Source organism: Truncatella angustata, assembly GCF_020726525.1.
Source record: "Truncatella angustata strain MPI-SDFR-AT-0073 chromosome Unknown BKA67scaffold_6, whole genome shotgun sequence".
In the NCBI taxonomy this organism is placed as follows: domain Eukaryota; kingdom Fungi; phylum Ascomycota; class Sordariomycetes; order Amphisphaeriales; family Sporocadaceae; genus Truncatella; species Truncatella angustata.
Window position 1 is genome coordinate 1,882,985 of NW_025763386.1, and position 15,295 is coordinate 1,898,279.

The 15,295-nt window shown below is 50.1% G+C and overlaps 4 protein-coding genes across 4 annotated transcripts; all 4 read left to right on the plus strand.

The window, feature by feature from the left end:
- Positions 1-172: 172 nt before the first annotated feature.
- Positions 173-1,877, plus strand: BKA67DRAFT_680432 (glutamine synthetase; the record flags this gene model as incomplete). The annotated part of the gene is made up of 6 exons (XM_046108901.1): positions 173-175; positions 247-375; positions 442-538; positions 595-716; positions 770-967; positions 1,020-1,877. The coding sequence occupies 6 exons, from the start codon at positions 173-175 to the stop codon at positions 1,545-1,547; spliced, it is 1,077 nt and encodes a 358-aa protein (XP_045956323.1). The 3' UTR covers positions 1,548-1,877.
- Positions 1,878-4,243: 2,366 nt separating this feature from the next.
- On the plus strand, positions 4,244-6,838 carry BKA67DRAFT_521546 (P-loop containing nucleoside triphosphate hydrolase protein; the record flags this gene model as incomplete). The annotated part of the gene is made up of 2 exons (XM_046098284.1): positions 4,244-4,822; positions 4,883-6,838. Coding segments are annotated over 2 exons (2,535 nt in total), but the record flags the coding sequence as incomplete, so codon positions are not given.
- A 2,544-nt stretch (positions 6,839-9,382) lies between these two features.
- Positions 9,383-12,449, plus strand: BKA67DRAFT_537892 (lethal giant larvae like, C-terminal-domain-containing protein; the record flags this gene model as incomplete). Its single annotated transcript, XM_046100399.1, has 3 exons — positions 9,383-9,501; positions 9,566-11,661; positions 11,716-12,449. 3 exons carry the CDS (start codon positions 9,383-9,385, stop codon positions 12,447-12,449), a joined length of 2,949 nt encoding a protein of 982 aa, XP_045956325.1.
- Positions 12,450-13,085: 636 nt separating this feature from the next.
- BKA67DRAFT_660817 (uncharacterized protein) lies at positions 13,086-14,225 on the plus strand (the record flags this gene model as incomplete). Its single annotated transcript, XM_046107694.1, has 1 exon — positions 13,086-14,225. One exon carries the CDS (start codon positions 13,086-13,088, stop codon positions 14,223-14,225), a length of 1,140 nt encoding a protein of 379 aa, XP_045956326.1.
- Positions 14,226-15,295: the final 1,070 nt, after the last annotated feature.

Below are 15,295 nucleotides of genomic sequence, written 5' to 3' on the forward strand. Positions count from 1 at the left end.
CCCCTCTCAATACCGTATCTTGATCCCCTTTCCATCTGTGTTCCTGAACTACCTCCCTATAGATTTGTGAGAACTCCCAAGTCTCTCCTGTCGCAAACCTTCAGTTCCAGAGTCGCATTCTCTTTTTCTCTACCCCTCCAGAAACCCAAAAACCAAAAAAATCACCACAATCATGGTCAGTCTATTACCCCGCTTTCCCTCGCATGGAGTAATGGACATCCAAACTGACTCTGCAATCTCTCGCAGGCTTCCGCCGCTGCCCAGACGTCGAATCAGGCGATTCTCCAGAAGTACATGGCCCTTGACCAGAAGGGTCAGATCATGGCCGAGTACATCTGGATTGACGCCGAAGGTAACACCCGATCCAAGTCAAGGGTAAGTCATTAAGAAAAGGTCTACAGACACCAATTGAAGTGCATTGGCATTGACCTTTCTGCCTAGACACTTCCTGCTCAAGAGGGCGGCTACGAGCCCAAGGACCTGCCAGTCTGGAACTTTGATGGTTCCTCCACTGGCCAAGCCCCCGGCGACAACTCGGGTATGTTCTCCTTTCACTAATTGTAGTCACAAATTCTCTACTAACACACTGCGCAGATACCTACCTCCGCCCCATCGCCGTCTTCCCTGATCCTTTCCGCCTACAAGACAACATCCTCGTGCTGACTGAGTGCTGGATGGCCGATGGCACTCCCAACAAGTTCAACTACAGACATGAGGTCGGTCTTCTGTACACTCGGTGCTAAATCGCTTTTTGCTGACCATACACAAGGCTGCCAAGCTGATGGAGACGTACGCCTCACACAAGCCCTGGTTCGGTCTTGAGCAGGAGTACACCCTGCTCGACCTCAACGACCGCCCATTCGGCTGGCCTCAGGCTGGTTTCCCTGCTCCCCAGGGCCCCTACTACTGTGGTGTTGGTGCTGGCAAGGTTGTCCAGAGAGATATTGTTGAGGCACACTACAAGGCTGTGAGTTGTTTGAGTAGCATACGGCAACGGACACATTTGCTGACAGTTTTAGTGCTTGTACACTGGTGTCAAGATCTCTGGTACCAACGCCGAGGTCATGCCTGCCCAGTGGGAGTTCCAGGTCGGCCCCTGCGAGGGTATTGAGATGGGTGACCACCTCTGGCTCGCTCGCTTCCTCCTCAACCGTGTCGCCGAGGAGTTCGGTGCCAAGGTTTCCGTTGACCCCAAGCCCATGCCTGGTGACTGGAACGGTGCTGGTCTGCACTCCAACTACTCCTCTGTCGAGATGCGTGAGGAAGGTGGTATGAAGCACATTGAGGCTGCCATCAAGAGGCTGGAGGGCCGCCACCTTGAGCACATTGCCGTCTACGGTGAGGGTAACGAGAAGCGTCTCACTGGTAAACACGAGACTGGTGCCATGGACAAGTTCACATACGGTGTCGCCAACCGTGGCGCATCAATCCGTATTCCTCGCGAAACCGCGGCCAAGGGCTACGGTTACTTTGAGGACCGTCGCCCAGCGTCCAACGCTGACCCGTACCGTATTACTGGTATAATCATGGAGACTCTATACCAGTAGAGAGGTAGAGAATGGAGTATGCGGTTTTGGATGAGATTTTGCGACGGAATTTGGGGAGAAAAACACCTTGAGATTGATTCCGATACCCTCTCTCTCTCGGGACGACTTGATGAACTTTTGATACTGGGCCACTGTCATAAGTCTTCTACAGCTGTAGAATTAATGGAGCGCCATAGAAATGTATATCCTTTTTCACCACTGCATGACTTTACTTTTGCCACACAAATTGCCTGGACAGTTTGAAATCATGGAGCATGAGGTCCGGTGATGAAATTTATTTATAGACTGATGGGGTCAATACTGACTCAGTGCGTTCCTACACAGGCAGGGCTGTTTGCGCCAAAACCGTGCCCCATATGATCGCCATCAAGTCGTATGTGCTAGTTACAGCTCGCGAATAGCAAAATCGTTAAATGTCATGCCCAAGCACCAAATCTCCTTATCCTCCACACGAGTGGGAACAATTGGAAGTTGGTTCCTTGATGTGCCAAGCCCATCTCTGATGCCGTCAAACTCCTCCCCCGCAATTGCCGAGATCGGCGGGGTCCTTCCTGGATCCGGCGTCTACTCCAGCAGAATGGTTTCGCAGGTTTGAAACCATACATTTCGCAGATTGCGGTCTCCGTGTCACCTTGGAGCTCCTCCCAAGCTCTACGGATACAGTAATCTCCTATCGGCAAATCCGCTCACCTTGGTCTCACCTTGTTCGTTCAGACTAGTCACAGCCTAAACCAAGCGTAACCATATGCCTTAGTGCTGAGATAATCGTAGTCGTGTGCCGGCGGGCGAGCCAAGTGACATTACACAAATAGAAGATTGGGCTGTACACGGAGAACTTGTGTGAATACGGAAGTAAGTATATTGCTTTGACGTCTATCGTGATTGACACATACATCCTACATCTAATCTAGTTATTTACTCTACGCTTTATCCGAAACTCCTTTGCAGACAAGTCTCTTCCATGAATATTAAAAATATTATACTTTGATCGATCCAACACTCTTATTCTGCGTCGTCCAAAATTCTGCCATTATATGTCGGGGTTCCATCAATTGCACTGTTCTGTAGCAAATGCCTCGCTCAAAGGACTATGAAAATCGCTTGATCGATAGGCACAGTTCGGCGCTGGAATACGCGCCACGCACTCAAGTGGCAAGGCTTCCCGGGTGTTATAATATAAGATATGCGGCTGGAAGTGGCCGACATCTCATGGGTTGTAGGTGTGCAGTACGTATGAATTTAAATAGATTCTAAGATCTAAGGGATCAAAGTCTGTGGTTTGTTTCCCCTATATTTAAATCTATTGCTTGTCCAAAATCCAGATTGTGGTCGTGTTTTCTCTACAAACTTGTGTTGGTTAGCTACATTGATAACCCCACGAAATACAACATTCGCCAATTCGGAAAGGAAATTCATTTAGCTTTAGTTACATCGCCGGCGCATCAATAGACACAGTGACTGTCCCATCACAAACAGCCATGGCTTCCAGAATACCAGACACAATGAAACGGTCGACTATTGTGATGTCCGGGGCATCTTATGTTGGCGGCGGGCCAACTTATATGCATGGAATAATGGATTCTGCCGATTTTAATCCCAGGAAACTAGGCAACGAGGTAATGACAGTTTATTCGAATCAGATATGTCCTGCGCCTACTAGCAAGTAGCTGCGTTTCTACTTTCTGTCTACGCGTCAAGGCAAAAGGTCTACACTTCCAATCCTCAAAGCTCTTGCCTGTTCTAAACTACTTTTCTTTTGGCATCCAAAGCACACTTCAGGAGGAAAGATATAACAGCTTCCCATCTTTTTTTTGCAGATCATGTCACTGATCTCATTTCATCCTTACTGATCAAACTCACCTGACAGCACCTTCACGATGCTTCCTACTCCACAAGCGTCGCCGACGCTTGATGGCGCCTCCTCAGAGTCTAGCAAAGTAGCTCTAGACAAACAACCTGATAGCAATATCCAAGTCGTTGTTCATCGCTTCAACCAAATGTTCTCTTTGCCAAGCTTCATGAGGGATGGTGCTCCTGCTACACCGCTAGGCCCCAAACTGCCAGAACTTTTTCAAACAGCTCTTAAACTGACTAACGCAAGAAACTCGATCTACCAGAATACCGTCAAACGCTTGGCAACTGATGAAGGCCTGGAACGCATCAAAGAATTATTAGATACTATCTCCGACGCACTTACCCCTCAAACAAGAACAAAACTGTGGCACTCTTCAATAAGGCCATTCATTCTAATCATAACGCATCAACATGATCATTCGACTGCCCTTGAAAGTTCCTTCCAAGCCATATACACTTTTCTGGCCGAATCCCACGTGAATCGATGGGGTTTCCGCCTGGGCTCGATGTACCGACTCATCAGCGATGTGGCTGCAACCTGGGAATCGCCTCGAGATGACCTTGACGGCGCCTGCCGACAAGAGCTTTTCGAAATTGCGTCGGCTATGCTGAAGCAAATACTTGAATCCGTTTTCGTCAATACTTCTGACGTTCATTTTCGTGCTGTGGTGCAACGGTTTCGAGATCTGTACGACAGCACGGGCGGACAAATACAACACGTCAAGAAGAACGGAGTCGAGGATAATATTCAGCACGTGTTCAAAATACTCGATGAAAGTACAACAACAGCAACAGGAGCTGTGGATCCGGTGAAAAACAACATTTTTATTGGCCGTGGGTCTATGGGTAGTGATGATCGTCCCGGCCAACTTTCTTCACTTGGTCCACGACATGACAACGATCACGCGAATATCACAGATATACGCATTCTCCCGACCACGAACGAAATCCTTTCCACTAGATATTCGTATATACCGGTATATGACCCATCTAAATGGCATTTGCAAGGTATCCAGGGACTTTTGGACCGCCACTTCCGATTGCTTCGAGAAGATAATCTTGGGCCTGTTCGAGACGTTGTCAGAACTCATCTACAAGGTAGCTCATGCACCATGGGGATGTATCAGGACAATTCTATGAGTGCCAATGAATACAAAGTTCAAAATCTTCGTGTTGCTTTCGACATGATAGATGGCTTCGGGCTTCATATTGCTGTTAGACAGCCGATAGAAGTTGCTAGTAGGCGCACACCAGCGCACCGGGAGCAGTGGTGGATCGAATCTCAAAATATCGACTGGGAGCGGCTGGTGTGTGTTATCAGCAAGGGCTATGTCATGTTCTGTGTGGTGTCTCGAGCAACTTGTCGTACCCTGGCACAGCTGAACGAGAAAAGGGACAAATCTAAGAAGAAGCGAATACGCGTCTACGATCCAAAAAGGACTCTATTTGCATCTCAAGACTTTGCCTATTTTGTCTTACAGCCAGCAGATTTGAAAGCAAGTGACGTTGACTTTATGCTAAACCTTCGACATAGCCTGGGTGCTGGCTCGATTGTGGTGGAGTTTCCCACACTCCTCCTAGCATCATTCAAGCCAATGCTGTGTACCCTTCAACATATGTCCACACATACACAAGTACCGATGGGTGAGTACTTGGTTGGTAGTTCAGGCAATCTTCAAGATAATAGCAAGGTGGATGAGCATATCCCGCCTCCCACTTATGCCACAAACACCAGTTTCCAATTCGATCTGCGGCCCGTCATAAGGGATCAAACCACTCTTCTCTATTCTGCACAAAACGAGCCGAATGTCGAGGAACTCTGTGCAAGATCAGATCTCGATACAGGCCAAGCAGAATCACTTCTGAATAGCCTTCGTCGACAGCTGGCGCTGATTCAAGGGCCTCCTGGTACCGGGAAATCCTATACTGGTGAGGCCATCATTGATGTGTTGCTCGCCAATAAGGCAAAAGCAAATCTCGGACCCATCATTTGCATTTGCCAGACCAACCATGCACTTGACCAGCTATTAGAGCACTTGTACTTGCGCAAGAACATCAAGCGAGTCGTTCGTCTAGGTTCACAGAGCAAGTCCGACGTCATTGGGGGGCTTACTCTTCAGAACATTATGGATCTGCAACCAATGACTGAGCAGGAGATGATGAAGCGAGGCAGAACTAGCAAGAAACGCAGGAGTGCTGCGAAACGAGTGATCGAAGCACTTGCAGAGCTAGAGACGGCTGAGCCTCAAAAAAGTGCAGAGATCACAAGAGCCATTCACGACCTCAATCAGACGTTTGAAACCCACGTCAAGGCGGTCGACGCGACTTGGTCAGAAAGAAAGGTCAATATTCTCCGAGGATATGATGTTATCGGTGTCACCACAAGTGGGCTTGCTCGCTTTCGTGAGTTTGTAGGTCAACTAAAGAGCAAAGTTGTAATCTGTGAAGAGGCTGGTGAGGTCTTGGAGTCCCATACACTTGGGGCTCTAATGCCACATACGCAGCACCTTATCCTAATAGGTGACCATCAACAACTACGACCGACGACCAATAATTGGGCATTCCAGGTTGCCAATCCTGATGGCAGGATATTTTCCTTCGATATGTCTCTCTTCGAACGACTAGTTAAGCCTCTACTCCTGTCTGATAAAAGGCTACCCTTTGATACCCTGGAAGTGCAACGGCGAATGCACCCGGTCATTTCAGACCTCGTGCGATCAACAATGTACCCGAAACTCCAGGATGCAGAAAATGTGAAGCGGTACCCTGGCCTCGCCGGTTTCAAACGTCGACTCTTTTGGTTCCACCATTCCAAGCCCGAAGATGGTTCAAATATTAATCGAAGTAACGAGTTCTCGTTCAGTAATCGGTTCGAAATTGAGGTCGTCAAAACTGTCTTGAGTCACCTGACTCGACAGAATGTGTATGGCGACGGCGAGATTGCGGTGCTCACCCCATATGCCGGACAGCTTCGGCAATTGAAGATTCAACTTGGGACGACGTACGATATTTCTATGAACGAGCTTGATGCCGCTGAGCTCGAAAGGCGCAACATGATGGTCAAAACCGGTGGTTATACTGGCAGACGGCGCATACGCGTCGCAACGGTCGATAACTTCCAGGGAGAGGAAGCTTCAGTCGTGATCATTTCACTTGTGAGAAGCAACGCTGAGCGAAGATGTGGGTTCCTAAATCAGTCAAATCGCATTAACGTGCTTCTTTCCCGCGCCAAACATGGCATGATCATCATCGGCAATGCTGAGACATACAGCCTCAATGATATGTGGTGGGAAATCATTCAGATGATGCAAAATAACGGGAACATCGGTCCCAGTTTTGAGCTCGAATGTCCCAGGCACAAGGACAAAACCATGCTCGCATCAAGTGCTCAGCAGTTCTTTGTTAGTGGCTGCGACGAGGAATGCGGCAAGCCGCTGTCTTGCGGTCACAGCTGCGCCGGGAGTTGTCATCCCAAGCATGTTCACGATGGCTTCAAATGCCAAACTCGCTGTGGTGCTGGCCTCACTTGCGGCCATGACTGCACTCAACTTTGTCATGACAGAATCCCATGTGGCCCTTGCACCACCTGTGAACAGGCAAATCACGTCGTCGTTAATCCTCTTCAGCCCGCGAAGACGACAACAACTCCCACTTTTCAAACGGCCGTTCTTAAGACCACTGCTATAGTCCGTGGTGGTACATCAGAAGCCGGCAAAACAGCCAGCATTAGCAAGATGCACGTTGCTGATGAACTAGCTAAGCTTGACACTGGTGCGAGCTTCGCTTTGGTCAAATTTATCAGCACAACGCATAGTCGTCTGGTCAAGTTTGAGCTCTTGTTGCTGGACGAACAAGAAGCGCTGGCAAAGTCACTCCCCTCAGCAGAGGTACTCGCATCTGTCGGACGAGAAGGTAGGCTAGACATCACAGGCCAACCGTTTGCCATGTTACAATCTATCCACAATTGGGTCAATGGTCGTTATAACTCGGTGATAAGATTGGTTGACGAGTTCAATGGTTGGTTTCGTGTTGTCAAGACAGAGGAGAGAAGTTTCCAGGAGAGTGTTGACTCCGTCCTGGGTGGTCAGGCATATGAGGGAATGAAGAAGGATTCTACTTGTCGACTAAACTTGCAAGGTACATTGAGTGGGGTTGTCCTTCTGATGCGAAGTAATGTTGTCATTTTGGCCGACTATCTCGAACTAAGACGCAAAACCAAGAACTCGAGGACGGTGGTCGCAATCGATCTAGGTGGGTTTAGGCGCTTGTGCAAGTATGTCATTGAGACAGCACGAAGTTCTTCATATCCTCGTCTGGAGGCCGAGGGTCACATTCTCATGGCAAAGATGATTGTCATCACTAACGAAGCTTCGGAGCTACCTGAGGGTGCCAACGGCATATGTGATCCAGCAGTTGCTACGACGCACCTCGTGAAAGCGCTGGATATAGTTTTACACCATGCTTGTCTTGACTACCTCATAGACGACATCGACGCACTGCATGGTGAGCTCTCAGAATCGAAGTTCGGAAACATAGTAACCAGCGCCGCGAAACGTTGTGCCTGGCAATCGTACGCGGGGGAGTTTCAAGAACAGGGTTACTGGCATGTTTGCGCCAATGGTCATCCCTTCAGCATTAAAGAGGCAATCCCAGGCCAGCCCATCAACTGCCGTGAATGCAACGCTCCCGTCGGAGATATTGTCGTCAACGTGGACAAGGACGTGGACGCAGTCGGAGGACAGGAAGATGTCGAAGATGATAGCGGGTCAGACAAAGAAGAGACCGTCATCGATCATGGGCGGTTCCCAACAGACCAAGAGCCATTGATAGAGCTGTGAGATGTAAGACAACGGATACACGATCATCGCACGGCCACCAATGATATATCGGAGGAGGAAGATGGCCACATGGTAACGGAGGTTTGTTTGTTTGCATGTATTGGGTTGAAGTCGGAAGGATGATGAGCAAACAGCAAGCGTCCGTTCAAGCAAGGCCCGAGATGCGGACTATGACATGGCAGGCTTCGTGGCTAAGGAGTGTGTGGTTTCAGCAGAAGAGAGGACAGAGACTGGTATATTTGAAGGAAGCTCAAGCCACAGGCGGTGATGGGTAGTAATTTGTGCTCTAGACTAGTCTAATCAATAGAAAGCAGTCCGGCATTTGCTAGGTTGGAGGGATCATTTTATAGCTCAAGTATGCGTGTATGTGGAGGAGTTCCTAATTCCAAAGCAAAATGACACCAAAGGCTGCTTTGGTCTGATACCCTGCAGAGTATGCATGATGTATGTTGGTTGGTGACTTTGATAGATTTACACGTGAAATGAAATGAATAGACGCGAAGAAGCTAGACTCAAGCTAGAACCAAGTTACTATGTAGAGAGCATACTATGTAAAGAGCATACTATGTGTAGAGGTATGCATGGACCGTAGACTGGACTAACTTGGGTCAGCATAGGGCCCGGCTATGCGGCACTGGCATTGGTCAAGAAAACAGCTAAGCCACTCTTGGCCAAAGAAAATGACGTCGTGACCCCTCCTGAGGAACTGCCAGGCTGCCTAGGAGGAGTGTTTGGAGTTGTCTAGGTTAGGTTACATACATACATACATACATACATACACACATACATACATACATACATACATACATACATATGTAGGTCAGTTACTAACCGAGACACTGTCGAGTAGACACTGTCCACAATTCATGCACACGACCCCCCTCCCCTGTTGGCCTTGGTCAGCCCCTCCCAGCTCCAGTAAAGTCGAAGCTCCCTCTTTTTCAGGGTCTTGGAAACTAGTCAACCTAGACTAATCTTAGAAACGAAGCTTGCGCGGCCCAACGGCAAGACGGGAAGCGCATGTCAGATGTGTAGTCCATCTAGATCGACCTTGACCTTCGAGAGAGGATCGTGAGAAGCAGCACCACGCGTTTTCCGAACTTCATACTTGCGCGGACCAGTCGAGCAGCGCGGCACATCACCATGGCGAGCTTCCTGAGGGGCAAACAGGCGGGCATGTCGAATGACCTGTCTGCCAGCATCTCACCAGAGCTCTTTGCGCCCGACGACAGGTTCAGATACGGAATCAACTCGCAGATCAGGTAATGCACTGCACTGCATCGTGACTGGACTGTGTCCCATTGCTGACCCGGAATCCTCCTCCAGCTGTGTCGCATACGAACCAGTGCAGTCTCTCATTGCTGTGGGCACCAAAGAGTCCAAGTTTGGTACTGGACGCATCGAAGTTTACGGTCAAAGTCGGGTTCACAAGTTCCTAGTACCTCCGAGACCATGCTCCTTCGCCGACTTGCAGTTTTGCGCCAACCGTCTCATCAGCCTCGATACCAAGAACGAGATCATCATATGGAATCTGGATACTGGCGCCCGCGTCGCTGGCTTTCATGCCCCCGGGGTGGTTACCACCATGGTGACCGATCCCATGCTGGACTGGTGCTTCCTGGGAACCGCCAACGGCGAGGTCTTTGCTTATGACCTTGACCGGGAACGCCTGTCAGCGTTGAAACTGCCCAACTTCTGGCAGGAACAAGACACCAAGGCTAGAGCCGTAGGCCTCGTTTCCATGCAGCTGCATCCGCGGGACATTGGCAAGCTCATGATAGCGTACACACACGGCGTCGCTCTATACTCGTTTAAACAGAACAAGGCGAATCAGTTCTTCGAGTATAAACTCCCCCCCGGTGCCCCAGGAGGCAGCACCATCGCGGTGGACTCCATGAGACGGCCCAGGGTGACCCATGCAGTCTGGCACCCTACCGGCACTTTTATCCTCACGGCCCATGAGGACGGCAGCCTGGTCTTCTGGGATACCAAAGATGGCCGAGTTGTCATGGCACGCACATTATCCGAGTTCAACATCGACCAACCCTTGCCCAACTCGGGCAACTCCAAGTTGAAGCATCCCTATCTGCGCATTGCGTGGTGTTGCAAGGAGAACCCGGAAGACTCTGCACTTCTCATCGCCGGTGGCCAAACCATGGACCAGCCGGCCAATGGCTTGACCTTCATTGAGCTTGGATTGACACCCAACTACCAAACATCTACATGGCAGGGACTTTCGGATTATTTTAAAGGCAAGCGACAGAGTGTCCTCGAAACCCCACCTGGTGCCGAAGTCGTGAACTTCTTCTTGATACCCCGATACTCGCCCCACTTCGCTGGCGCCCAGGATCCTATCGCTGTTATCACTTTGCTCTCTTCTGGTGAACTGCTCACCATGAGCTTCCCAAGCGGCTACCCCATCTCTCCTACCAACCAACTGCATCCTTCGCTTTCCTTCGTTCACCCGTTTGCAGTCAAGTTCGCGGTCGCTACTCTGGACCGGTCGAGGTGGTTAGGTATGGTCGAGACTCGCAAACAAGGAGATCAAATTCTGAAGGGCGGCAAAGAAGCACCTCTGCCTCATCGCAAATTTGTTGGCCGTAGCATCATCCAAGTTGCACACGCTGATGGGACGATCCGTATTTGGGATGTAGGGCATGGCGATGAGATCGAGAACCCTACCCAGCTTCAAGTGGACCTTGCCCGTGCCCTCAACCGCTACGACGACATCAACATTACTGCCATGAGCATGGCTTCCAGCACAGGAGAGTTTGCCGTTGGCACCAGCGGTGGCGAGGTTGTCATGTACCGATGGGATGGCAACCGTTTCTTTGGGCGCAACCAGGAGCAACATTTGGATCCGAATCCGGGTGGCCTTACCGACATCAGTGCACGGGCAGAGCCCTCTCTCAAACAAGGTCTCCAGCCATATTCCCTCTATGAGATGATGCAGGGGCCCATCAGCGCCGTCAAAATCTCCGACGTCGGTTTCGTTGGAGTCGGGTCTGAGAATGGCTTCTTCAGCATCATCGACATGCGTGGTCCTACGGTAATCTTCCAAGCGTCGATGCTTGAGTTCTCGAAACAGGATAAGCGTTCCTCGTTCCTGCGTAGCCACACCAATTCTGCAGGCGCCAAGGAATGGCCAGTCGTGATACAATTTGGTGTCATGACCTTGGAAGGAGAGAAATATTCTAGCATATGCTGTTTCGTAGGCACAAACCAAGGAAGAGTTGTCACCTTCAAGCTTTTGCCTTCCGGAAGTGGTTATGCCGCCGAAGTCGCCGGCGTTGCCCACCTGAGCGATAAGGTCATTGCTATCTGTCCCATAGTTGCAGACACAGGAAAACCGGCGTACGCCACTGGGCACGCTGTTGCTGGACTCCGAGAAGGCAAGCAAGTAAACGGTCTTTTAGTAGTCGGTGAGTCTGGCCTTCTTCCCGAGTTTTCCGTGACCCGCTGCTAACGTCTCATAGCGACTCAAACCGAGGCACGTATCTTCAAGCCGGCAACCACCAAAGGTGCATCGAAATCATTCGACGACTATCTTTGCGAGGCCGCTTCAGTCAGCGAACTCGATCTTCATGGAATGGCACTGGTAGGCGTTTTTGGTGACCGTGTCACTCGTGCCTTCTCTCTACCAGGCCTCAAAGAAATTGCCAGCTCTCCTCTCAAGATGATGGATGGTAGTCGCAGCCCAGACACCATTGTCGACGAAGACGGCAATTTGTTCTGCTGGACCGGGCCATCAGAGATTGCTGTCTTGAACGTCTGGGGCGCGGGGCAAGAAATTGCAAACACGGCAGATGTGCTTATAAACCCAACATTGCCCATCCCGCCACGACCTACGATCTCCAATGTGCAGTGGCTCTCAGGCACACAATATATCACACCTACAGATCTTGACCTCCTCATTGGCGGGCCAGACAGACCACCCAGCAAGCGTATGATTGCCGCAACTGCGGCGGAACAGCGCGCAGGTCCATCTGGCTCATATGGACAGATGAGCCCACGTACACGGGAAGCTGAGGGCTGGGGTGAATACCTCACGCGATCATTGAACGAGCGCACAGAAAAGTTGAACCTTACGGGGGAGTCTTTGGATAACGCAGCAGATGCCAGTCAGCGCTGGGCAGAGGATGCCGGAAAATGGGTCAATCAACAAAAGAGAAATGTTCTGCTGGGTGGTTTGAAGAGCAAGTTCTTGTAGAAATGGATGTTCGGATAATCGGGCCTTGGTGTTTCCGAAAACACCACAGCGTTTTGGGGGCGTTCAGGTGTTCGTATCCCCTGGCTTCGAGTTCAGATTGCCTGTTGGATTGAGCACGATAGGCTTTGCTCTTGTGAATCATTTAACCTTTCAACCAATTCAATACTCACACGAACCTCTTGGTGCCAGAAGTCAATGCTGGTCTTAAAGTGAGCGCTTGCCATCGAGACTTCACAATGAACATCCGAGCCGTGAACCACTCCCAAGGCCAGCGCAGAGGTCAGTCACGACCAGCAAGAGTCATACGCGGAACAGGTTCGCGAAGCCTAAACTTCATAGTCACTACTTCAGCGCTAAGACAAGACGACTGTTTGGGGTCTTACTGCCAAGACTCATCTTGTTACTCATGTCAATACTGCATTTGCAGAGACAGGATCGTTCGATTAGTACCTCCTGCTCTAGAAAGAAACCCTGCCTCGGGCCGTATGACTCTTGAGGCCGCACACATTTTCCGTTCCAGGGAATGGCCATCTTGACACGAGTTGTATAAATTGATCTTGACGATGCGACTTCTTATTGCCCCACAGAACTCCCTGACACTTTCGAGTTAAGGGTACCGTAAGAGACAATCTCGCCATGAAAGCAGTTCGGGGAGAAATATGCCGTTATGTCGCCTGCAAGTTCGAGTTGCGAGGGAGGTGCACCCGAAAGGGACCCCAGTCCCACCACGCGGGCTTCTTTGCGGTCATCCCTAACGGTGACGATGATGGATCGGTCCTTCTGCATGACAATTCTGGCGCCATCACTGACGGAGACAGCGATAGCATCAGTGATACCGATACGTATAATAGTGTCAACCCCCACCCAGGCATAATTATTGACTCAAACGCCAGCGATATAAACATGGTCATAAACATTAGCAACACAAACATGGACTTGGGTATTAACATCAACACCAATACGAACGCTAGAAGCACTACAAGCATTTATAACGAAGCATCGCCACAGATCATTACGATCAGCGACGATGAGGATGAAGATATGAAGAGCTTCACTCAGGACAACTGCCCTCGGCCCGAAAAACCAGTCGCAGGCCCGGGAAAGACACTGGAAAGCCAAGGGAGTCCAGCTGTATCGTTACGGTCCCACCGGCAACCCCGACCTCCAGCGCAGGGTGTGCCTGCCCCTGAGCATATCTCGCTTGGAAGTGAAATTGCGCCACGACAGTATATCCAATTCATTGCGCAAAAGAACCAGCAGCTCAAGAACTTGCTGCTGCGGAATCAACAGAACGCTCGCCTCCTCGGGCTGAGGGACCAAACGATCCAGGATCTGATATTTCGAAACAATCAACAGGCCCATGCCCTCGCAGTCAGGGACCGGCAGGTACAGGCGCTGTCACACGCACACCAGCAAGCCTGCCAGCTCGTCGCCCTGAGGGATCAAGAGCTCAGAGCCAGGTCCGAGGAGAAGCAAGGCCTCGTGGGTGACTTCATCCAGGTCAGAGACACCGCACACCAGGATGCAGCGAATCACCGGCTACTGGTCGAAAAGCTGAGGGAAGAGATCAACGCACTGCGAAAGGAGAACATGCAGCTAACCAACGTCGGCACCAGTTCCGGGGGTAGGGTGGGTTCCGAGGGGACGCTCACGCCGGCACGAGACGCCACAGGGAGGGAGTTGGCGAAAGGCGGCGGGGCGCTGGACTTGATGCAAGTGGACCACGACGCAAGAAAGACGGCGGGCGGCTGTACAGACTCAACGCACTCGAAATGAAACGGGGGAGGTGGCTCAGTAGACCAGACTGTAGAGATACACTGTTTGAAGCAGCCACGAGCTGCTGGTCCTGGCGATTCGGTTCTGGTCAAGTGGTGTCATCTTTGGTGACACAAAGAGCAGATCTAATGAAACCAATAGTACGAAATAGATATTGCAAAACATTCGTAATTTTGGGTCCGAGCTTATTCTCTCTTTTGACAGCCAAAGCTTGAATTCAAATACAGATTAAGTCATGACAAAGGACGAACACTGCTGTTGAACCGGACCATTCATCTTGATACCCTGCCGATTTCTGACAGCGCTCCAAAGCGGGAAACGCATTTTCTTTGGGCCGGAACCATCTAGTAGAACATGTAATGGAAAGAATACATTGGCACATAGATGTGGTTCAGTTCAGCGAGATGATAGAAGCTTTCAGTGGTGAAGTACCCAGGCTGGCACTGAAAAGTATTTCGCACAAGAACTCGACGATCAGGTTTTTGCTAGAGAACGGGCAACATGAGGAGACCATTCCCTTGATATAGAGATACTTACTGGCAAATCAAGATAAGTTCCTTCGATACAAACTAAGTCAGCAAGGAGTATAGAGAGCTACTACCGCTAATTCCCAAGCCTAAGCAGGACTGTGAGAACAATATGTGACGGTTTCATCCCACCGTTTGGCTGAGAAACCGTGTGTCTACTTCCATTTACAACAAGGAGGGTGTATTGAAAACAAACGAAGACGAAGAAACCAAAAAAGAAAAGAAAAAAAAAAGGAAAAAAAAGGCAAAGAAAAACGACCAAGCATGGATAGAGTTTGTCCCCCTTCGCTACGTGTTGTACTAGTGACGATAGAGGTTCCGTGCTTGTGTACTGGCTAAACCTTGATAACACATGTTTCAAGGCATGATGATTGCTCCATCGCAATTAGAAATATGCACCGGTAGCAAACAAGAGGGATCACCACGTGTGATCCGGATGCATTGTGCTGCGAACAAGGCCACCAGAGAACCAAGCAATTAGCTGCTCAGCAGATCTGTGCAGACAGAGAGAAATGGATCAGCAGGAGGCACACACGTTGGGCG